General features: G+C 48.2%; 2 protein-coding genes across 3 annotated transcripts in view; one reads left to right on the top strand and one right to left on the bottom strand.

The window, feature by feature from the left end:
• Dgk (diacyl glycerol kinase 1) overlaps positions 1–25,608 on the bottom strand; it is a 74,779-nt gene that overhangs the window by 26,618 nt on the left and 22,553 nt on the right. The window contains exons 12-14 of the mRNA XM_037236804.1: positions 24,908–25,113; positions 24,181–24,336; positions 22,972–23,082 (exon numbers count right to left, since the gene is read on the bottom strand). Of these exons, the coding sequence (XP_037092699.1) occupies positions 22,972–23,082; positions 24,181–24,336; positions 24,908–25,113 (473 nt within the window). The remainder of the gene's footprint in view (positions 1–22,971; positions 23,083–24,180; positions 24,337–24,907; positions 25,114–25,608) is intronic.
• On the top strand, positions 21,499–22,962 carry LOC119112588 (adhesive plaque matrix protein). 2 transcript variants are annotated; one of them, XM_037236806.1, is made up of 3 exons: positions 21,499–21,524; positions 21,798–22,084; positions 22,520–22,962. In XM_037236806.1, exons 1-3 carry the CDS (start codon positions 21,516–21,518, stop codon positions 22,776–22,778), a joined length of 555 nt encoding a protein of 184 aa, XP_037092701.1. In that variant the 5' UTR covers positions 21,499–21,515; the 3' UTR covers positions 22,779–22,962. The 2 variants fall into 2 exon arrangements, with proteins under 2 accessions (XP_037092701.1, XP_037092700.1); XM_037236805.1 differs by lacking the exon at positions 21,499–21,524 and having other exon boundaries at positions 21,565–22,084.

Here is a 25,608-nt window from a genome sequence, read left to right as displayed (position 1 = left end):
TGGCGATGATGAGCCTGATATTTCATCCTAACGGCTGAAATACCAAAATAGAATAAGATGCCGAAACCCGACGGCCGGCTATGGCTAACAAGCCGTCATAGAGGTAAAACTATGAGTGATTTTTGAGAAGAAAATACTAAATAACTCATAACAGCATTTCGGATATGTTCTGATATCTAACCCAAAAAACAATGTTTTAGAAACACCAATGCTTTAGCGCGAGCACAATTACTAAGGAGAATGACCTGACTTCAAGATGTACAAAAGAAACAATGGCAATGAGCACCCATAGACCAGCCGAACGAAACCGACAAAACATTCCATATCATTGCTTGGTGTCTCGTTTTGTTCCGTTCTGATATGCGGTGGTGAACACTATGAAAAGAAACGCCCTTCTACACAACCTGTGTCACTTCATTCTCTTCTTCCCAACCTGGGGATCCACAGTTATTGACTGAGGGATACGCGCCCAGCGCTCCATGTGCTCTGTATACCATGGCAGTTTATGTAATATGCATATAGTTTTCATTTCGGTGCACAGCATATAATATAAGCATGAACGCAAAAGGTTCACAAGCAAAATACATTATTGCAATAAAGCTAGACTCATGTAGAGGGCACTCCTGGCCTCCCACTCATGGGTGAATGCTTAGACCAAAAAGTGTCCTGTTCCAAATCACGGCGATTCTTAGAAGCAAACCTGGGACGTGAGATGGCGTTTAAAGTTGCAAGCGGAGCACCATTCGGTCGTTACGACCCGACAAGAAAAAGACTGACAGTACCCTCGAAACTTAATTTTGCCTCTCTGACCGGGAATGATTTTACCACTTATAAGTTCCCAGCTATCTTAAACAAACTTTCTTTGGTACCAGGCCCACAATAATATTAGCACTGACAATTTATTGGCCATCACTTCTTTCTGCTGCGCTGGTATGTACAGAATGCAGGGGTGAAAAAGCTTCTAATTTAACGGACATGATCGGTAACAAAAGCAGACGCTTGTGCGAGCCATTTAGTGACAAAATTGCGGAAATGGAAGCAAATCATAATAGACCGGAACATATGATATCACAGCTAGACGAAACTCAAACCTTAGTATTAGTCTGCTGTATAAGCCTTCTGTACACGCTCACGCTTGCAGCGTGAGCACATGCATCGCACGTGTAGAGCACATGTCGAAACGAACGTTTCACTGTGTGAGCACGTTGAGCCACAAAGTGTCGCCAAATATAGCAGCTATAATCTGAATGGTTTTTAGCTGGTCACAGAAACATAATACAAACTGCACTATAGCAGTGGTGACGTCACAGATCAGTGGCGACACTTGGCTTTTCTAATTCCCCTCAAATCAGTGCTTCTCACATATTTCTTCAGCCAAAATTCACTTCAAATACTCAACAGCATAAAATACAAAATAACTATGCTTATCACTAATAGTAAGAATCATGGCTGGCTACATCATCTTGCAACGAACGTAATCCGTTTGTTACGCGGCGTATTTAACGCATCGTACTATTTGAGACAAATAGGCCGAAATGCTCGCCACGCGGTACTCAACCGAGTTTAGTGCAAGGCTGTGGGCCACCGTTGGTTGTGTTCATGTTGTGAGAAGATGACTGGCTAGAGAAACATAGCCAAACGTCTGTTTTGTAAGGCGCCGTGTGGCTTTTCTAGTATCTACCATGGGGACGTCCCTGGGAAAGCGTTACAAGGCCCTGCCGATCTAAGAGGCTTGTTGTTTTGCGGATACCCGAACTGTAGCCTCAATGGCCAACGTGGGCGTTGGGGCGACACATGTCAAGCGTTCATCCGGGGCTTTCTGCTGCTGAGAGGAACAGCGGCTTGGAGGTAAGAGGCCGAGAATCGTTGGCGCAGGCCTCTCACACTGCCCGTTACACCTCACACTTAGCCTCCTGACCAGTGGACAGGCGTGAGATGAAGCATTTCTAATTGTCATCAAATTGAACATAGAGTTGAACGAAAGTGATTAAGTGCTACAAATGCCGTTTGCATCTTTTGATTACGATATTAGGTGGATTTTGTACTAATTCATTGGGATTGTGTTGGGAAGTGTGGGTTTTGTGCCGGTAATGATTATGCGACTATAATGAAGGTCGCCATTACTTCCAGCTGATTGTACAATGACGTCACGAAACCAGGAAATGATATTGTTTTAGGTGCTTGTAGAACCATGTTTTGGTAAATTTCTGGCTACAGGGATACAGTTTTGTAAAATACGTAGGGTCGTAGGAATAGAGGGGGTGAAAGGAGAAAAAATCGCTGAGCTTGCCTCTGAAATGCACTTGGGGCAGTTTTCTCCCCAGGTTTGAAGCACTTTCTTTTTGGAGTCGGAAGCAAGGGTGCATGTTCTCAAAAATAGTTTTGGGTGTTTGAACCATAAAGATGATAATGTGTGGAAAATGACGAAGAAACATTATCAATAAAAACGAGCAAATGCATCCCTGGCTAGGAGATAGAATTCCCCCCCCCCCCGCACACTGAAAAGGAAACTGCACGCCTCTAGGCTGGTTATGTTTAGTATGCCTTTATCTGATTAATTCATTACTTTAGTTTCAACCATCATGCAGTGCTTGATGGCCAGAGACTAATACTTTGGTGTGACTGAACACCCAAAACGAAAATATTTGATTCTTACGCCGCGTCGAATTTCAGTTGTTGTTTTTTGTGCATCGCATTCAGAGTTATACTGCAACAGGTTCTAAAAGATTTGCCTCACAGTGACAATTTTAGACAGTTCAAAATTTCGTCGATAACCAAAAAGGCCCTTTTTCGCCCCTGACAGAACGTTTCGGCGAACCAACCAGCTAATCGTCGTCACGTGTTATCGGGTCTTCACAATTAATGATACCCCTTCCATCATTCAAGCGCAACATGGTAGATTTTCCCTTGGAATTGCTGGGATTCGAAACAGGGTAATCTGATCACGATCACTACTGAAAATTCAAAATATTAATCTCACCAATTTAACATGCAGAAGCTGACCCATACCTAACATGATTTATTTGTCAGGTAGTCATGGCTCAGTCCAAAGGCACCAAAGTATTAGCCCTTGAATTCTCCAGTTCCATGTGCACAGCGCAGTACCTGATTTCTCAAGTTGAAAGTTCTAACTATGGTAATTCTGCTCAAGTCTGATATTTGGAAAAAGCGGAACCTGAATATATGGACTGCACCCGGTTCCAGATACGAGTAATAAAACCAGTAGAATACAATGAGAGGTTCGTGTTATATGCGGTCTCATCGCGTATTAAGACGATTTACAACCAAGTAACTTGATCTTCTCGGCGGTTCCCGTGGAAACCACCAGGAAGCTTGCCGTCGACGCGGTCAGAGGGGCGTGGCCGCCCAAACTTCACAGGGTCAGGTGGGGTCGGGACTATATAATGACAGCCGAAAGAACAGAAGGCACCGGTTCAGCTTCAAACTCACTCAGAGCAGCATGAAGACCGTAAGTATTGGAGGTGCTCAGCAAGAGCTGTTGGCTTAGGCTCATCGTCATATTACTGAAATTCGCCAGTGCAACCAATGGCGAACTACATTTAATCGCCTCGAAGGAATGGTCTGCAAGTCTTGTGTACACAGCTTTTTCCCTTTCAGCGATCATGTTATCGACCACTTCAACCAATGCTTCTGAGGCAATGAAAATCCGGTATAAATATCCCTGCTGCCACGGCGGAGTAGCGATATGCCCCATGTTTTCAGATTATCCTTACTGTCTTGGCCCTGGCGGCTGCCGCTGACCGGCCGCAATCCAGCTACGCCCCGGCTCCTTCCCACGGCCACAGCGGCTACAAGCCCATCGCTATCCTCGAGCAAGAGGACGTTCACCCAGGAGATGGCACCTACAGTTCTCACTTCAACACCGAAAACGGCATCTACAGGTCTGTTTCAAAATGAAAACTGAACACGAACCTCATTGCATGAGTCACTTCTTAGTGTCTAATGACAATTCAGCCCGCCGCTGTTAAGAACACAAGCAGCAAGCATCGTGTCTGACGCTGCTGCCATCTGTCGTCAGGTCCGAGAGTGGTGTCCCTCTGCCCGGCTACGGCAAGAACCAGTACGGACAGGAGGAGGGAAGCTTTAAGCAGGAGGGCTCCTGGAGCTACACTGACGGCTACGGCAACCCCGTCAAGGTCACCTTTGTCGCCGACGAGGACGGCTACCAGCCGTCCAGTGACATCCTGCCGACCCCGGTGCCCACCGAGTACCCGACTCCCGAGGTCAGCTACGACAACAGCTACCAGCAGCCCCAGCCCGCCTACGGCAAATACTAAGTCAGCGACAAGTGCTTGTGAAACTTAAGTGGAGTCTTTTGTGATGAATATTTTGGTGCGTTTGCACCATCTATTTATTTAAGAGGTACGTCTGATTTCCTGTTGTCCAAAAGCAAGAAACAAACATCTGAAAACAGCGGTGGTTTATCTTCAAACATATGATACGATATGAAGCCGAGAAATGTGCACGGGTACACTGATGGTTTTACCAGAGCAAAAATATAATCGGCAGTAGTTATTGCTGTCATGTCAATGTGGCGGATCCACAACAGAGCACAATGCTGTATGACCCAACTAGAGCCGGAATTGTGCGTCGTATGATAGTGATTTCAGAAAATTGTTAGCAACCGTAAATGACTCATCAACCCACTTATATCGATTCATGGAGACATTTGGTCTGGAAGCAAATTACAAAGCATTATTTACCTTGCACATTACAACGGCATTATCGCATCAAACCGTGCTGGGACACTAAAGTCAAGTACACATGAAACAATGTCAATCTTGAGGTTTGTATCTGGTCGTAACAGCCATATCAAGACCCAAACAACCAGCTATGCTGCCAATGAATATGACATAAATCATGACAGCAAGCCGGATGTGTCTAAATGTCTGACCCCGTTTTTTTTTAGTGATCTCGATGCGTTAAGTGCGAACGAAATTACCAAGGCTAGTGATATGACTTCAAGACATACCTAAAGAAGCAATGCCAATGTCCTCTCAGGGAGCAGCGGCATTTTTTCCTCACAAAATATTCCATATATTTGCTTCGTGTTTCGTCATGTTCCGTTTTTCAGGGGGTCATGAACAATATGGCATGAAAGAACCCTTCTACGCAAACTCTCTCACTTCAATCTCTTCTTCCCAACCTGGGGATCCACATTTATTCACCGAGGGATACGCGCCCAGCGTTCCATGTGCTCTGTATACCATGGCAGTTTGGGTTGTATCAGGAAGTTTTCACTTCGGTGCATACATATATATATATATATATATATATATATATATATATATATATATATATATATGCAAAAGGACCACAAGGAAAGGAGATTGCTAGAACAAAGCTAGATTTCGATTTAGATAGAAGGCACTCCTGGCCTCCTGTTCATGGGTGAATGCTTAGACCAAAAAGTACCCTGCTTCAAATCACGGCTATTCTGAGAACAAAACCTGAGATCTGAAGCGGCGTGTATGGCTGCAAGCTGAATGCCATCCAGCCGTTACAACCGCCCCAAAATGGCGACGTTTGGATAATGTATTCTGTATCTATTAACGAACCAACGAAGAGCGATAAGCAGCAAAGACCAACAACACCTACGAAACCTACTTTCTTTCATATCTGATCCCAATAATTGCCACACTTATCACTTATGGCCTACCATCCTTGTCTGCTGCGGCAGTATTTACAGAACGTTTCGGCGAAACAATCATCCAACCGTCGCCAGGTGTGCAGGGTGGATCGAAGCGAAGATGATCTCTTCCGTCGCCAGGCGTGCCGGGTGGATCGAGGCGAAGATGATCTCTTCCGTCGCCAGGTGTGCCGGGTGGATCGAGGCGAAGATGATCTCTTCCGTCGCCAGGTGTGCCGGGTGGATCGAGGCGAAGATGCTTTCTTCCGTCGCCAGGTGTGCCGGGTGGATCGAGGCGAAGATGATCTCTTCCGTCGCCAGGTGTGCCGGGTGGATCGAGGCGAAGATGATCTCTTTTCAGCTATACGCGTGTCACATCATGAGTTTATCCCATGAAATTGCTGGCATTCGAAGCAGGGTAATCTGATGCCGAGTGCAGCGTTCTGCCTCTGAACTAACGGAGAGCGACAGCCGTTTCAGCTTAGCTCATTACTCAAGTGTCGTAATACATAGGACATGACTTATTAGCAATAATATGCTGGAGCTACGTTGGTTGCAAATTACCACCAAATTCGTCGAAAAATACTCAAAAAGCGAAACAACTGGACAATATCGAGCAGCAGGCGTAACAATCGTCCATGGCATCAATCTTATAAAAACGCCTACGATGATTATGATTCACACTGCTCAAGTTAGATTTTAAAACTTGGGCTCGGCCTGAACTTGGGCTGGGCTTTTAACTAAAATTCTTCAACCGTGGCCTAGTTTCCAATTATTACCAGCCAGAAATGACTCGCCACATACGGGTGTCGCTAAGCGCAGAGCTGTTCGTTGTGTGGAAAAACGCGGACATAAATATAAATGTTTACCTCACCGAACAAAAGTGATGAGCCAGATCAATATATAGCATGATACATCGGTCAGGTAGTCCATGGCCAGGGCTCAACACATTAAGGCCATGAGTCCTCTAGTTCAATGTGTAAAGCGCAGTATCTGATCTCTAAAGTTGAGAGTTCTGAGTATGGTAATTCTGGTCAAGTCTAACACTCGGCAAAAGCCGAGCCTAGACGTATATTGTACCTGGCACAATACATAAGCAATAGAACCGGTCAAGTGAGATGACAAGCTCATGTTATACGTAACCTCGTCGGATATTAAAGCAATTTTTGCTAGAGTAACTTGATCATTTCGGCGGTTTTTGTGGAGACCATCAGGCAGTTTACCGTCGATGCGGTCAGAGGGGCGTGGCCAACCATAATTCACGGGGTCGGGTGGGGTCGGAGCTATATAATGACAGCGGAGAGAACAGAGTGCACCAGTTCAGCTTCGGACTCACTCAGACCAGCATGAAGACCGTGAGTTCTGGGAATCATGGGCGAGGACTGAAGGCTTAATGTGACCGTTATATAACTGAAATTCGCCGGTGCAACCAGTGGCGAGCTGCATTTAATCGTCTTTAAGTGCTGATGCGCAACCTTCGTCTACACGGGTTCTTGCCTTCAAGCGATCATGGTATTAAATACTTTAACCAATATTTTTGAGGCAGTAAATATTTCCTATCAATCTCTTTGCTGCCACAGCCGAATAACCAGATATATTCTGTGTGCTTAAGTTTATCCTCGCTGCCCTGGCCGTGGTGGTCGCCGCCGACCGGCCCCAGCGGACCTACCCCTCGGCCCCGGCCTACAAGCCCCAGCCCAGCTATGCCCCGGCCCCAGCCCACAAGCCTCAGCCCAGCTACGCCCCGGCTCCTTCCCACGGACACAGCGGCTACAAGCCCATCGCTATTCTCGAGCAGGAGGACGTTCACCCTGGAGATGGTACCTACAGCTCTCACTTCAACACTGGGAACGGCATCTACAGGTATGCGTTACTGTTCCCGAAAACATTATCGTTTTCCCATTTAAATTTTCGTTGTAGCTTAGTTACTCGCTTTTCAGAAGACGAGCAGCGAGCTTCGCGTCTCACGCTGTTGCCATCTGTCGGCAGGTCCGAGACCGGCGTCCCTCTGCCCGGCTACGGCAAGAACCAGTACGGACAGGACGATGGTAGCTACAAGCAGGAGGGCTCCTGGAGCTACACTGACGGCTACGGCAACCCCGTCAAGGTGACCTTTGTCGCCGACGAGAATGGCTACCAGCCATCCAGTGACGTGCTGCCGACCCCGGTGCCCACCGAGTACCCGACCCCCGAGGTCAGCTACGACAACAGCTACCAGCAGCTCCAGCCCGCCTACGGCAAATACTAAGTCAGCAACAAGCGCTTGTGAAACATGAGTGCAGCCTTCTGTGACGGGTATTTTGGCGCGTTTCCGCTAGCTATTTATGTGTGAGGTGTCCGATTTCCTGTTGTAAGGGTGCAAACAATAAAACATTTCAAAATGACCTGTTTATTTCCAGGACGTAACGCGGCATAAAAACCAGAAATGTGGACAGGTGACAAAAGATTCCTTGAGAAATGCTTAACACATCATCGGTACGACTTAACAGTTACAACCGCTATTTATGCGTGATGTGTGTCTCGTTTACCGTCGTGAGGTTGGCAACAATACGCATCTGAAAAACAGCAATGGTTTGTTCCCGAGGACATAATACGGTATGAGGTCACGAAATGTAGATCAGTAAAGCACTGATGCTCTGAACACTGCCGGAAATATTACCGGCCATTGTTATTAGCTTCATTTGAAGGTAACCGTAGCTCATGATTCACACCGAACGCGTAAGGATGCAGACCCCAATTAGAGCGAATGTTGTGAGTAATATGCTTATGATTTCCTAGAGCCGTTAGATAACGTGACTGATTCATCATTCCATTGGTACCAATTAATGGAGGCAGTGTGCCTAGAAACAAGTTTTAAACTTTAATTGTTCTAACACCAAAGAGGGCGCGACCACATGAAGCCGCATTGCCGGCCAAGGTCAGGATATACTAACAGGCATATCACGCATATCACGCACACATGGAAGGCTGGCAACATGAGTTTAATATTCGGTTGTAACGGCTATGCCAAATCCGAACGACGGGCTACAAGGTGACACGCTGTCGTAGTGGCACACTTACGCGTGATGCTTTAAAAGAAAATGCTTAACAAATCATGACAGTCTGCCAGATTTTCTAGCTGCCTAACTCCAAACCTATTTTCAGTAATCCCAAAATTCTTAGACTTCAGCAGCATCACTGAGGGATGGCCCAAGTTCACGGCACCCCCAATAAGAGCCGTCACAAGTACCCCCAACGTGCACCAGTGGCCTCGTATCGTCATAATATATGTCCTGTCCTTTCTTGGTGTTGCTTTATGTTCGCATTGCAGTGCGGTTGTGGGAATGTGAATTTAAACACGCTTCTTGCGATGCCTCTTATCTCATTTTTCCTCGAAACCTGGAGCTGCGCATTTATTTACCAAGGGACACGAACCCAGCGTCCCACGAGTGCGTGGTCTGTATACCATGACAATTTGTGTTGCATGCAGGTAGTTAATAGTTCAGTGCAATGTTATCGACGCACAGGACTGCTAGGTAAGAACATCGCCAGAACCAAGCCATTCACCAACCCCAAAACGAGTGACGGACGAACGAGATAATTGAGCATAGCGCACGAAATAACTAAGGCCTTTGAAATGAAGCAGGGTCTAATGAAAATATTGAGATGTGATGGAAATTATTGTGTATCATTTGGGATTCTTCGAGTAAGGTTTGAGTTAGCCCACTACGTTGTAGATCACTTCTTCAGCCAAATATTTATACGCATGGGAAACCCGACTCCAATCTGTCAATTTTGCTTTGATCAGTTCGACGCAGATACTTTTGTCCGGATATGGACCATATGAATAAGTAGCGATTTCATTTTGTTTTGCTCAGAATATTCAACGCTATCACCGACGTATTCAATAGTTTACAACAAATTGCAAATTATGCAACTTATTATAACTCTTTAAAAACAAACAAAACCCACGCTCGTCATAAGCAACATGAAGTGGTCGAGATCATTACGCCCACTTCCTTACGTGAAATATGTACCCATATACCATCCACTGCCTTGAAAAGGGTGTCGTAAGACACTTCGAGGGAGCTCACTTCCTAGAAACCATGTTGACATGTCCGGTATTCTATAATAAAGGCCCAGACGCATTCCTTAACACGCGCTCGGGTGGGGGGTCAAATTGAACCCCCCGAAGGTTTTTCCGGAATGGTTTCCGAACGGCGAGGCGCAGCCGCGCCAAATTTCACCTAGCTGTAGACAATAGAATAGCAGACCGTTCGGCATCAACACCTTAAATGTATCTTGTAAGGTCGCTGACCTATGGAAGGTCAAAGTCAGGCCATGGTTCCGGCGAAGTCAAGTTCTAAGGAATCTTTTAATCTGTTGCAACAACGGAGTATTAGACGAAGCCGTACAACTGTGAGATGCTTTCTTAGGCAACACGAATATTGAATGAACGAATTGATTTGACTCAAGGTCAGCGATAAAGGTCAAATCAAGGTCAAAACCAACCTGCTTTATTACTCTAGAGCTTGCTGAATTGGATGGTTTTTGGTGCTCATTTCGAATTTATTGATAGCAGGAACCGCATTATAATCTTCCATGAACTTCTCAGAGGTCAGAACAGGTCATTTTCCTGAAATGACCCAGGACGACATTTTGTTTTGAGAAACATACTGGCTAGCGCAATCTTTGTCGTCTATTCAAATGCAAAACTCACAGCAGTCTTGTATGGTAAAGGAAGAAATGTTCGTGACAATGCCGGCAGAAGGCGACACGACCGGAGCGATCGTTCAGCTTTAACGCTCATAATCGGGCTATTGTTGGGTCGGCCGGAATCGGGCTTTGTTAACGAGTGTCAGAATGCTCAAAGTTTTGGCTATGGCACAACATATGTCGGCATGAGTTCTTTCTGAGACACAAACATTTTTGTAGTAAGAGTGCACAGACATTCGATAATGTTCATGGTGATCGTACGCATGATCATATTGACCGCAATATCACATAAGAAAACAAGGCACAGGCTACGCTACGGTCATCACATGTGATGCGCTGTTATGTCAAGCTCCGGAAGACACAGTCAACACTGTCTTGCTTGACCTTACGCAATCAAGCATCAGTGAGGTTGGTTCCGTATCCAAATACAAAGAAAATGGGTAACGGCCAACAGGAAGATACATGACATGTGACGGTTTTGTTTAAATTTCGCCTGGTACAAAAACCTCCTTCACATTATATTCTGACCAAATTGCATGCAAAGTCGCCCGAAAGAGTGGAGCTGTGCAACACATGTGACTTGTTTAGAACAGGACAATACACATGACATTACACACGACAACCTCCGCTTATCATCCATCGTCTCTAGCCATCTAAGTCTTTCCTCCATTATTGTTTAAGAGTAAAGCTTAAAAGTTTCCCCACAATCCGGGTCAATGCTCTGGCCCGGGAGGTTGCCGGTTGGCTCACAACAATGAAACGCCAAACAACACGTGTAACGTACTCCGGAGTCAAACACAGACAACAATAGACGGTTCTAATGCGCGTAGCAGGCATCTCCAATCATTTTTCTGCACTTGAGCTTCATTACTTCAAGCACAGCATTTCAATTTCTTAAGCAGGTTTTCAATCTAAACTAAATCGGACAGCCGAAATATTGCCAGTTTGAAGGTTGTCATTGACCATGAATTTCTGAAATGGTTAATGTAACGGAAATATCTCGAATAAGAAACCAAAATGTCAAGAGCATTTTCAACTTATTTTATCAATTCATGTCGGTCTCATCAGCTGAACATTAAACAATTGTTTTAAGTTATCAGTGCAGAGCTACATAAGCGTCGCAAATCTCTTATGCAATGCTAAAGTTGTCATCCACTCACTCAACCAATCCACCTATTCAAATTTTCCCCCGTTTTTGTTCAAGCATCAAGCTCAAAACCCTCCCAACAATCCGGGTCAATGCAATAACCCGGGAGGTTACTGGTTGGTTTACAACAATGAAACGGGTAACATTGGCATCCTTTCCTGACAAGCAGCCCAGTTTTTCTGCGGCTCTCTCTCAATACGTGACCAAATAACGGAAGAGGGTACAGCCACCCTTAGCTTGCTTCGCTTCCTCAGCACGACAACGATGCGCTAAGCCGGGCATGATGCGAGGTTAGATTGGTCTGTACGGACGATAAACCAGAACAAAATCCAGGCCTGTCTGTACAAACGTGTTTCCTGGCTGCTATGTCATGACAAAGACGCCAGTTGTCATCTCATAGCTGGCGCAATTTGTCTGAAAAATGGTGCGCGAAGAGCAAACACCTACATAAGGGTCCGTGGGTGTAGCACAAGGGGAAATGCCCCCCCCCCCCCACCATCACCAACCTTCCCCAAATGAGGTGTCCCCACCCCTCCAATTCGGCGCGAAACATGCCTCTTAACCGCCTTTTCTTGTTTTATATCTCCTTTTCATGCTCGGCTCTCACCCGGATTCAAGTTTGACCAATCCAGCATTCAGTATATATAATTTGATACACCAGATGGATTTTGTCAACTGTCTGCACGATATCTGGACAGTGCCCTGAGCTCTTAAGACGTCTTTTGATCAAAATGTTCAGAACCGCCTATTTTGCAAGGATGTCAAACTAGCTTCGTAGAGTCCAAAAAGGCGTTAACAAAAACTGTTCGTAGTTACAGTTTATCCTCGCTTGCCCTGGCCCTAGTGGCCGCCGCCGATCGGCCGCAGCCAAACTACCGCCCAGCCCCAGCCTACAGGCCCCAGTCCAGTTATGCCCCGGTCCCGGCTCCGGCCTACAGGCTTAGTCCAGCTATGCTCTGGCGCCGGTCTACAAGCCCAAACCCAGTTTCGCCCAGGCTCCTTCCCACGGAAACAGCGGCTACAGACCCATCGCTATCCTCAAGCACGAGAATGTTCACCCCGGAGATGGCACTTACAGATCTCACTTCAACACCGAGAACGGCATATGCAGTTTAGTTACAACATGAACACAGGACGCAAAGCTCGAGCTTTATGAGTCACTTCTCAGTGTGTCATAACCATTTAGCCCACCGCTGTTGAAAACGCAAGTAGCAAGCTCTGTATCTGATGCTGCTGCCATCTGTTGTCAGGTCCAAGAGTGGTGTCCCTCTGCCGGCTACGGCAAGAACCAATACGGACAGGAGAAGGGAAGCTACAGGAAGGAGGGCTCCTGGAGCTACACTGACGGCTACGGCAAGCCCGTCAAGGTGACCTTTGTCGCCGATGAGAACGGCTACCAGCCGTCCAGTGACGTGCTACCGACCCCGGTGTCCACCGAGTACCCGACCCCCGAGGTCAGCTACGACAACAGCTACCAGCAGCCCCAGTTCAGGCCCCGGCCTACAAGCCTCAGCCTAGCTATGCCCCGGCCCCAGCCTACAGGTCGCAGCCCAGTTCTGCCCCGGCCCCAGCCTACAGGCCCCAGCCCAGTTATGCCCCGGCCCTGGCCTACAAGCCTCAGCCCAGTTATGACCCGGCCCCGGCCTGCAAGCCTCAGCCCAGTTATGCCCCGGCCCCGGCCTACAAGCCTCAGCCCAGCTATGTTCCGGCCCCAGCCTACAGGCCCCAGCCCAGTTATGCTCGGGCCCCGGCCTACAAGCCCCAGCCCAGTTTTGCCCCCGCCCCGGCCTACAAGCCTCAGCCCAGCTATGCTCCGGCCCCAGCCTACAGGCCCCAGCCCAGTTATGCTCCGGCCCCGGCCTACAAGCCTCAACCTAGCTATGCCCCGGCCCCAGCCTACAGGCCACAGCCTAGTTATGCCCCGGCCCCGGCTCCGGCATACAGGCTTAGTCCAGCTATGCCCTGGCGCCGGCCTACAAGCCCAAACCCAGCTACGTCCAGGCTCCTTCCCACGGACACAGGGGCTACAAACCCATCGCTATCCTCGAAGAGGAGGATGTTCACTCTGGAGGTGGCCCTTACAGCTCTCACTTCAACACCGAGAACGGCATGTAAAGGTTAGTTCCAACATGAAAACTGGACACGGAGCTCAGTATAAGGATCATTTCTCGGTGTCTAATAACCATTCAGCCAGACGCTGTTCAGAATGGCTACCAGCAATAGAGGTGGCAATAGAGGTGGCTACCAGCAATAGATAGGTGGCAATAGATGCCATTTGTGCAAGTCTGGGCTTCAAGGGATTTGCACGCAAAAAACGTGGTTTACGAAGTCAGGTGCAAACTGTTTGAAAACATGGGAGAGACGTATTCTTTGTCGGGAAGTCCATGCGCCCTATTCGTTAGAGATGTAATAAATACCTGTGAGATGCTAAAAACATAACATTTAAAAAAACAAAACATGACATAAAAACAAAACATAAAACAATACGCCTTTCGATGACCAGTTTTTGGCAAAACAGCTCAGGCTGAAATCGTCGGAGTAGACCCTATGCCCCTTTTCGAGCACAAAGTCATGTACAGAGCACAGGAGCACCCAGACAGGAAAATAAGTGAACCTATTATTATAAAAAGTAGGCGACCAAATCTTAATGCACAGGGCTCATCTTGGCCGACTATGCGAATGTAATATATGCCTTTATGTGTGATGTGTGCTTGCTCAAAATCGTTTCATTTTAAGCGCTACCTGACGCGAGACGTGCGATGCTTGTTTAATTGAAATCGCCTGCATTTGTAACTGACGCACGAAGTGAGAGGTCTGTTTACTTCAACTCGCTTGCATGCTTGAGTGAAGCATGGTGCGTGGTGCCTGTTTTCTTGAATTCGTTTGCATGCTTGAGTGAAGCATGGTGCGTGGTGCCTGTTTTCTTGAATTCGTTTGCATGTACACGCATTTTCGCCGTATTCTAGTTCTTATATATGCACTTCATCGTGGGAATGGCTGGCAATCGCTCTTTGTTTAATCCCCGGAATGTCGGTGTCCTGTAAAAACTGCGTCTTGCTGTTAAAAAAACCTAAGAAATCGAAAAAGATCATGCGCAGGCAATTTCGAATTCATGTCTGTTGTTGTTTGGATAAAGGCATGTTGCCGAGTTATCAACCATTCCATTTCTTCATTCTCCTGGTTTTCCACCGAGGAATAAGGCTATCATTAATGTATTATCTACGTGAATAATGTTCTTCACGAATGTAATGAACAACTTGAAAATGCCACTACTTGAATCTGCAACACGAACTTTTTTATGGCCGTAGTACAAGATGGGAGCTCCAGTACAGCTACGCTTCATTAGTACAAGATGGAAGCTCCAGAACAGCGGCGGTTCATTGGCACAGGATGGGAGTTCCAGTATAGTGACGGTTCAGTAGTACAGGATAGGAGCTCCAGTACAGCGGCGGTTCATTAGTACAGGATGGGAGCTCCAGTACAGCGGCGGTTCATTGGTACAGGATGGGAGTTCCAGTACAGTGGCGGTTCATTAGTACAGGATGGGAGCTCCAGTACAGCGGCGGTTCTTGAGGCAGCTCCAGCCAGGAGCCGCTCTAGTTCTCACTTCAGCAAAGCACCCACGCTCAGGGGCCTTCTACACGGCGCCGGACGCACCAGCTGTGCGTTGTCAGGGAGGCGCAACATTGCCACAAATATTGCGTCGCTTGTTCCTTACACATCCTTGCCTCTAATTCCATCACCAAGCTGTTTATCTTGGTTGGCGGAAAACAAGGGCTGCGTATCAACAAAAATATCTTAAAGATTGACAGCTGGCGACATTTTCTCTTAGATTCAAAATGTCATGTTGCTACAAACGGCTGATAAAGAAAATCAGCGACGCTAAGCCGGGCTTCAAATCCACAAGGTGATAGACGTCTGGTCTCTCTTCAATACTGAAATGTCATTTCGATGTTAGGCTGTCCCCGGATTCCATTTCCACCAATTCAGAGATGGAGATATCGGAGACGCGACTACACAATATCACAAACGTGACGACTATACCAATGCATGGGTATGGTGAATGTCCAAAATAAATTGCATTTATGATTGGTATGGCTGATCCCTTGCCCCTTTCTCCGTCACAACATGACCGTAGAATTCCGACAAAGACTTTGTTGGTACATGGGTTATGTCATATGTGATCTGAATGTGCTCGCACGAGCGCGAAATAACAACATATTATCAAGCAGATTGTGTATAACTGATTTAAATGTTTTCCAACTTACTGCAACCCCATCTGCACTCTGAGGGATTGAGAACTGAGTAGTTTTAACAACCATGAGTGGAGGTGTCATCTTAAACAATTAACAACCACGTTCTGAAGATTTGCAGGAGGTCCTTCTTTTCTCTCTCAGACGTGGGGATTAGGCTGATAGATCTGCATGTGGCCATAGGTGGTCTCAGAGCGCCCGCTTTGGAGTGGGCCAAGCATTGTCCCGCCGGCGAGGTCAGGGGGCGTGGTCAATCACACTTCACAGCATCGGGTTAGACCAGCACTATATAACGACAGCCGACAACGCAGACGGCATCATTTCAGCTTCAGACGAGCTCACAACATGAAGACCGTAAGCATGGATAGATGTTATTCTACTCAGGCTTGGTATTCCTCCTCGAAATCAAATGCCCCATACACACGTAGCTGCATGTACTATACGGAAATCGCCCCGCTGTCATTGAACGGCATCCGGACAGCGCCCTGAGCTCTCAGACGTCACTTGAACAACATGCTTACAATTGTCACTGTACAAGGATACCAAACAAGTGTTCCATTATATGAAAAGTCCCTAACGAGAACCTCCGCAATTTCAGTTCATCCTTGCTGCACTGGCTCTGGTGGCCACTGCTGACCGGCCGCAGCCGACCTACCACCCAGCCACGGCCTACAGGCCCCAGTCCAGCTACGCCCCGGCCCCGGCGTACAAGCCCAAGCCCAGTTATGCCCCAGCTCCTTCCCACGGTCACAGCGGCTACAAGCCCATCGCTATCCTCGAGCAGGAGGACGTTCACCCTGGAGATGGCACCTACAATTCTCACTTCAACACCGAGAACGGCATCTACAGGTCTGTTTCATAATGAAAACTGAATGCGAACCTCATTGCATGAGTCACTTCTCAGTGTCTAATGACAATTCAGCCCGCCGCTGTTGAGAACACAAGCAGCAAGCTTCGCGTTTGACGTTGCTGCCATCTGTTGTCAGGTCCGAGAGCGGTGTCCCTCTGCCCGGCTACGGCAAGAACCAGTACGGACAGGAGGAGGGAAGCTACAAGCAGGAGGGCTTCTGGAGCTACACTGACGGCTACGGCAACCCCGTCAAGGTGACCTTTGTCGCCGACGAGAACGGCTACCAGCCGTCCAGTGACATCCTGCCGACCCCGGTGCCCACCGAGTACCCGACCCCCGAGGTCAGCTACGACAACAGCTACCAGCAGCCCCAGCCCGGCTACGGCAAATACTAAGTCGGCCACAAATACCTGTTGAGACATGAGTGTCATATACTGTGATGTATGCTGAGAGACGCGTGTCGGCGTCCAATATTTATAATGATTCGAATCTGAGAGTGCAAAGAGTACACAACTTAGAAAACATACGACGCTTTTTTCAAGGTAATACATGAGATGGAACAGCGATGACTGTGCAAGAGCCAACACTGGTGTTATAATAAGGGCCTGCATATCATAAACATATGTTCCGCAGATCCACACAAAGCTCAGGATACTTTGTGATTCACTCATCAATCACGAGGGAATACAACCCATTTGAGTGTCCTGGAACTGTTGGCAACTCGAAACGTCCGTTAACTTAAGTGACTGATGCATGATCGTTTTGATAGCCGTTTTCAGTGAATAAAGTTTGACCACAGGGCAGCATTGCAATTTCATGCGTGGCATGAATCGCCAAAAAAGTTGTTTTTCTGCGTAGGTTAATGAGCTCTAACTTAAGTGAACTGACTTCACACTGGTCTGCGCAAAAGGCATAGGGCGGCGAGATTTCACGCTCCTTGTGCTTTTGGCTCTTTTTCCGAGAAAGCTTTGAGCAGATCACTGGAATTTGTTGCCTATCCTACGAATTTCTTCACGCAGTATGTAAAAACTTTTTGATCATGACAAGTGCAGGTGGGTTCCAGGGTTTCAGGTTAGGGAGAGAATTCCAGTGAAATTTGCCGATCATGTCAAGGTAGTGATCTCTCCAGGATCCTACACACTACCTTACGTTCACAGGAGTGACGTATATCTTCTGCAAATAAGATAGTTGCAACATAGGTTCCAGGGCTTGAAGGGGGGGGGGGGGGAGCTCCCAGAGTGTAGTTGGTTACGCATCGCCAGAGCGGGCATATGAGGCATGTCTCCTTGTGTCTAGATGTAGAGCTCTGCGCTTCAGCCAATACTTACACAAAAAATTTATATATACGGCGACCACGGCGTGCTTACCTTTAAAGACAGGTGATAACAGGGGGACATAGTTTCAGATATGTGCCAATTCTACTGTGCTATGAACAGATAATGTAGGGAAACTTATCTTTAGTTTGTCTTGAGCTTGTTTTCATTATCAGAAAATTTATCTTTAGGCTAGAGTATGCTCAGACACTCAGTTTTTTCCGTTCATCTGTTGGAAGCAGTGCTTGAGGACAATGCAACGCAATGTTTTGTCATCGATTGTTCAATAGGGGTCATGCTATTTTGGGAACAAGTCTAAAAAAAGGTGTGGGAGAGTAATCTCCCACGACGTTCCCGAAAGGCGTAGGCTTTCTCTTTTTAAAAAGTTATTGAGTAGGGACTTAGCAACATTGTTAGTAGGTATTTGTATGTACGTCACTGCTGTGGATTTGGCGTAGTCGGTGTAGTTCCCAATCAAACCATCCCGTCACACAAAATCTTCAAAACCATGCGGACATAAGTCTGAATTATGGCTTTCTTACATCTGTTTGGACAGTCAGCATGAACTTTTATCAATTTAACCCTTAATAGAAGAGATTCTGCAAACATTTCCCTAAAATTCACGGTCTGATAAATCAACCAGGAGGTCTAGTATAGACACGCTGCTCTTCACTCTAAATTCGACGCCACAGTTTAAGACAGACAGCTCCTTAAGTTCTGCACATAGAGATTGGAGCCGACCAGTGTTGCCATCATTTACGAAGATGACATCAATGTAACGGAAATATATTTTGGTGATTGGTGCCTGCAAAATTTCACACACGCGTTTCTACGCGAACATATATACTTAAGCAGACAGTACCCCCGCGAGGAACCTCAGAGTTGAAAACGTGTCTGTTCTGTCACCGACAAAATAGGCAACGTCGAAGTTATCACCTGGAGCCAAATCTTACAGTAGCCGTTGCAATACAGCTCTAAATACGATAAACCACAAGAACAAAGACAAACTGAATGAACTGTGGCGTAGCCATCAAATATTTACGTTTCGGGAGTTTATTTGCACGAAAGTATCATTTACCGGTCATCAAACACCGAAGAATGGTTGAGAATAAACTAATAAATTATGGGATAAAAGCATACTTAACAGAACTAGGCCAGCGGCGTGTGATTTCTTTTTTCAGTTAAGGGGAGGGGGGACTCTGCCTCCCAGCCAGGGATGAAGGTTCTATTTTAGTTATCGTTTTTATCCATGATTTTCCATTAGTCATATCGTTTCGGGTTAAGCCCCCCAAACTAATTTTGAGAGTCCACACCACTGTTTCCAACCGTGAAAGGAAAGCGAATCAACGATGGGAAGAAAATGAATTAAGAGCATCTCAGAAGCGGGTTCACCCATTTTTCCTCTCCACCGTCCTCCCCTCCTTCCCTCCCTCACCCCTATGTATTTTGAAAAAACTGCATCCCTGTAGGCCTAGATTTACTGATAAAATGGTTCTATATACACCTGGAGACAATATCACTTTTGGTTTTGAGACGTCATCATACTTTCAGCTGGAAACGTGGGCGACGTTCCTTATCTTTGCATAATCGTTACCAGTGCAGATCTCGTCCCTCCTAATGTGATCCCAACTATTTAGAGGTAAACCCAAGCAACATTGTTGTCCACAGATGCAAACAACATTTTTGAACACCTCGAACACTTTGATGTATATTCATATCAATACGATTCGAATTAAAAGCGTTTTATTTCACGCCTGTCCACCGATCAGTATGCTAACTCTGAGGTGCAAAGGGCAATATGAGAGGTCTACGCCAGCGATGTTCCCCGGATGACTACTTGACATACATCGCTCAAACGTCCTCAGTTTATCTCTGCAGCTACAGCACAAACAGCAGTCTCCCTACACCAGCAGGGCTTCAAAACGTTATTATCTGAAAAAAACGGACGGTTAGATACGTTCTTCTAGCCAGTCAGTTCCTCACGACATGAGCACAACCAATAGCAGTCCACAGCCTTGCACTAACTCCAAGGGATTACCACGCGGCGGGCATCTGCGCCCATCTGTCTCATATGACACGGCGCCTTAAAATGCTGCTTAGCAAGCTGACCACATTCGCTGCAAGATGCTGCGGCCAGCTGCGATTCTCACGACTAGTCATAAACCTAGTTATCTGGTATTTTACATTATTTAATATGTGAAGTGAAGCTTGGCTGAAAAATCTGCGAAAAGCACTGATCTGAGTGGCATTCGAAAATCACTGTGTCACCACTGACCTGTGACGTCAGCACCGGTGTAGTATAATCTCTAGCATGTTTTTGGTGCCTGCTAAAAGCTATCCTGATTAGAGTTACTATGCTTGGAAGTATCTTATGGCTCAACTTGCACATATAGCGAAACGCTAACGTTTCGGCGTGCGCTCCACACATGCTCACGCTGAAGCGTCAGCGAGTACAGACCAATACTAAGCATTGAGTTTCAGCTAGCTGGGATGGTCTGTTGCAATATCTTCCGGTCGGATATATTGGAAATCGTTTTCAGTTTTGCAATTTTGTCACAAATTGACTCGCAAAAGCCTTAGTGTTTGTCACCTACCATATCCGGTAAATCAGAAACTTTTCACTCCTGACGAACTTATCGCAACACTATCCATGTACAGCCCCATTTCTACAATCCCGTCCAGCGCCTCATCACAAAGCGTTACAGATTCAGCTCCGTTGCGCCATCGGTTTCACTGGGTTGTGCCTGCTGTCCACAAACGACCGCCGCGGTCAAGCTCACGACGCTCTAGTGCCGCTATCACAACAGGAGTAAACCGCATCTATGGCATGAGCCGCCTGCAGTCATTCTTCACATTGCGCTGATTTCCTTTCGCGGCGCGTTGACATGACATGCTAACGCCCATTCTTGGACAATATTCAGGTGATGTTGTTCATGGATGGTCGCGCGAAAATCTTGAGTTGCCAAAACTTTCGAGATGGCATGTTAGTTGATAACATCAGGTGGGTTTCGAAGGTGCTTTCTAGTTCCAATCACTTAGGTTTTGGCCTCATCTACAAGTCGGTACGGCTCATCTCATCATGGCTCTCTCTCTCTCTACGCCGCACAATAAGCATTCTGATGACGTTATTTTTAGATGTTCGCCAGCTAGCGCTTGTGAAGGTGCTGCCGAGAGTTACGAGCTGAGCGCTATTACTGCATGCTCGTCGACCTTTTCGGGCGCAATGACAATGAAAGATTTAGTTGGTCCCATCGCAGCCGAGTCAAATCAGCATCCTTCGGAAGGGTCATTACCATCTCAGTCCGTTCCGCAGCATCGTAAACGGGCGGTGCCCTGTCATTACCTGGCCTCAATCACCCGGTGAAGCGGGCGTTGCGCCGCCGACAGCCCGCGGCCGCCGACAGGCCGGACCGCAGCAGCCGGGCTGACCCAGATCCGGCGGCCGCAGGTGAAGGTCGCAGGACGGCAGAGCCTGTGGCGGCCGCCCCACCAGACGCCGTGCCTCTCCGAGATGGGGTGTGGCCTAAGCGCCGCCGCCCGGCCCTACATAAGGTCAGCGAGCGGCCGCAGTCGGCACCAGTTCACCTCTGTCCGCCCTATCATCAGCATGAAGCTGGCAAGTGAATGGCGCTGGCTCGGCCGACTGCCTTGCCGCATTCCGAGAGCAGATATAGCGCAATAACCGTAGCCGACCGATCCCGATCCCACCCCGCTCCAACGCCAGGCAGTCTGGCAATGACATGTGGCCTGCATGCATGATCACTTTGATGACGCTGGTTTCGTAATAGTGTGATAACACTGATTGCTGCACGGCGCATGGTTGAAGAAGGGGGCGGGGAATACAACGATAAGCCTGTCAGCCTGTTCTCACATGCGATACCTTTTTCAGTTCATCATCGCTGCCCTGGCCATGATGGCCGCCGCCGACCGGCCCCAGCCGACCTACGCCCCGGCACCGACCTACAGGCCCCGGCCGGCGTACACCCCGGCTCCGGCGTACAAGCCCCAGCCCAGCTACGCCCCGGCCCCGGCCTATAAGCCCCAGCCCAGCTACGCCCCGGCTCCCTCCCACGGACACAGCGGCTACAAGCCCATCGCTATCCTCGAGCAGGAGGACGTTCACCCCGGAGATGGCACCTACAGTTCTCATTTCAACACTGAGAATGGCATCTACAGGTCAGTGTTAACAAAACCATTCGCATGTTTACCGCATGGATTGCGAACACTTTAAAATAGGGGAGCAATATCTTTTTCACCAAAATATGTCAAGATATTGATTGCTGCCTATTTAGAGCCTAACAGCTGTTCCAATGCAAAAGGAGATTTCGGGAATTGTACAATTCCTAATCAAAGCAAATCGCAGGCGAACATACGTTTCGCCGATGTGTGCTGATGTTGCTGAGCATCACGCAGGACGTAAACAAAAATCCGTATTAACATTGATCATATGCAATCGAGGACCACTTGCATTATTGAGAAAGCGTTCGATCAGTTATCATACCTATACTACTCAAAGTGCTGCTACTCGCTGCTGCTACTCGCTGCTGCGCGCCGAGAACCGTACGCCGCCTTGGTCTGCCTTCTCGGTACTATGCTGCCATCTGTCGTCAGGTCCGAGAGTGGCGTCCCTCTGCCCGGCTACGGCAAGAACCAGTACGGGCAGGAGGAGGGAAGCTACAAGCAGGAGGGCTCCTGGAGCTACACTGACGGCTACGGCAACCCCGTCAAGGTCACCTTTGTCGCCGACGAGAACGGCTACCAGCCATCCAGTGACGTGCTGCCGACCCCGGTGCCCACCGAGTACCCGACTCCCGAGGTCAGCTACGACAACAGCTACCAGCAGCCTCAGCCCGCCTACGGCAAATACTGAGCCGTCGACTCACACCGTGATACATCATCGTCATTTGCTGTGATGCGCAAATGTCCTCTTTGTTCCCATTTATTTATATACCCGTTTGATGCGAAACCATGAAGAGCATGGTAACAAAATACATATGTCACGCCTACTTTGACTGTGTCTATCATTTTCTACTGAATTGCGCGGCGCTCGACTATTCGCCCACCTGCAGTTTCCGGAGTATTCTGGCGCCTTGCCGTCCGCCGGACTTGGGATTCACGAACACTAGCAGTGGCTTGCAGCCATCCGGTGGGCTGATTTGAAAGGACATTGGCCCCTGAAACGAGCACCAATTGTGAGGGACGCCGGCTTCTGTGCGGCTGCGATGCGCTCAGATCGTTTAGGAGCTTGGGATTGATGAGCGGAGTGGGATGAGTGGTACCACTTCAGACAACCTCTCTCAACAGCAGACCCACGCCTTGCCCACAGGGGAGGGAGATGGGGGAGGGGGGGGGGGGGGGTCACCGTCGCGTTCCAGTTCAGACCCAGCGGATGCTGGGGTCGGACCCTCAGTTATGTATTTTGCTAACTAGCCTAGCTTTCGGGCGTGCTGAGAGGTTTAGTTCGAATACCACGGCTGACGGCTGAGTACAATTCGATTTCATCGCGTCTGTCGCTTGGCACGCGTGGACAACCAACACACAACACACATCACACACGCAATCCATCGCGTCTGTCGCTTGGCACACGAAGACAGCCAACACACAACACACATCATACACGCAATCCATCGCGTCTGTCGCTTGGCACACGTAGACAGTCAACACACAACACACATCATACACGCAATGCACAAAAAGTTACTTTAAGCTGTTCTACGTTCCGCCACTAGACAGCTACTTGCCGGTGTCGGCTCGGCCGTGTGTGGGTCGGTGTGGAGCGGCGCAGCCGTGTATGAGCCACCGTGTATGGGCCGGTGTGGGGCGTCGCTGCCATGTATGGGCTGGTGTGGGGCGTCGCTGCCGTGTATGAGCCACCGTGTATGGGCCGGTGTGGGGCGTCGCTGCCATGTATGGGCTGGTGTGGGGCGTCGCTGCCGTGCATTAGCCGGTGTGGGGCGCCGCCGCCGTGTACAGGCCGGTGTGGAGCGTCGCTGCCATGTATGGGCTGGTGTGGGGCGTCGCCGCCGTGCATGAGCCGGTGTGGGGCGTCACTGCCGTGTATGGGCCGGTGTGGAGCGTCACTGGCGTGCACGAGCCGACGTGGAGCATCGCTGCCGTGTATGAACCGGTGTAGGGCACCGCTGCCGTGTATGGGCCGGTGTGGGGAACCGCTGCCGTGTATGGGCTGGTGTGGGGCGTCACTGGCGTGTATGGGCCGGTGTGGGGCGTCACTGCCGTGTATGGGCGAATGTGGAGCGCCGCTGCTGACTTACATGGTTGTCGTCGTGGCGCGTGCTGCGCCGATCCCGACTGACGGAACGCTGCCGGTCCAGCACGATCGGACAGATGGCCGTAGGCGGCAGCACGTGGGAGCGCAGCTCGCCCAGCTGACAGTCAGGCTTCACCTGCGCCACGCACCGGTTGTGGAGCTGCGGACACGGACAGCGCTCAGAGAATGGACACCCAGGACAACTTCATATCTATATCTTTAGTTTAGAGTAAAAAGATCTTCAGTCACCGTGTAAGACATACGACTGAGCACTCAGTATATTTCAAAGTATACACATATTTGCGTTGGTTAATGAGACTGAGACTGCCGTAATCTACCGCAATCCTGAAAGTGGTGCATTTTGCAGAATAGATGCTGTCATGCATTTCGCGGAGCCTCCTTAGGGTTGAGGCCAAGCCAATCTTTGTTTCATTGCCTTACAAGCAATAGTGTAGGGTTGATCATAGTATTAAAAGACAAGGGGAAGGGCAGTGGTGTATTATGATCTACACAAAAATGAAATATGGTTTTGACAATATCTGCACACCTCGATCATTCTTAGCTTCCAAAATACCAAGTGGATGCCGTCAGGTCTCTATCACAACCAGAACACGATTAACGATATCCCAGCTCCGGAAAGAATTCCGGAAGTACCGAGACAACAGACATCACAGCTCCCTAACTATGCATGTACAAAACGGCCAGCTCCAAGCCAGCAGGCCAGAACTTACGCTCATCTGGCACCATCGACAGTGCAGTCCAGTGATGCCGTTATACGCCTTTATTGTCTTCTTGCACTTGGAGCATTTCCCCACACAATTGCCTTCCACCCAGTGGTGCAGCATGCTTTGTGACGTCTTCTTGGACTTGACATAAGTGGCTATGCAAGACGCTGGAGCGCGCTGTACACAACGCTCGTGGACGGTGTACTTGCAAACTGAAAAAAAAACAGTGAGCTATTCGTCACGTGCTCTGAAGCAAACTCACCAAAAACTCTCATCAGGGGTCCCACAAAGAAAGTCTGATCTGATTAAGCACGAAAGGCTTAGAGCTCCTGGAAATTCGTTACAGTGATTTGCAAGATATTATTCTGACATTAATCGACGATTAACACGCGCTCGGATGGGGGTCAAATTGACCTCCTCGAAGGTTTTTCCAAAATGGTTCACGAACGACGCGGCGTAGCTGCGCCAAATTTTGCATAGCTATAGACAGTTGAATAGCGGATCCTTTGGTGTCAAGTATTTAGAAGTATCTTGTAAGGTCACTGTCCTATGTCAGTTCAAAGTCATGCAATGGCTTCAACGAAGGCAATTTCTAGGGAATCCTTCAATTTGATCCAACAACGAAGTGTTAGACGAAGCCAGACATCTCTGAGATGCTTTCTTAGGCAACACAGCCACCAAAAATCAACCTTTTTTGTTACTCCAGG

This window comes from Pollicipes pollicipes, unplaced genomic scaffold, assembly GCF_011947565.3.
Source record: "Pollicipes pollicipes isolate AB1234 unplaced genomic scaffold, Ppol_2.1 Scaffold_7261;HRSCAF=8764_pilon_pilon_pilon, whole genome shotgun sequence".
Lineage (NCBI taxonomy): Eukaryota > Metazoa > Arthropoda > Thecostraca > Pollicipedomorpha > Pollicipedidae > Pollicipes > Pollicipes pollicipes.
Note: the sequence above shows the minus strand (reverse complement) of the source record. Positions and strands in the feature narration are given on the sequence as shown.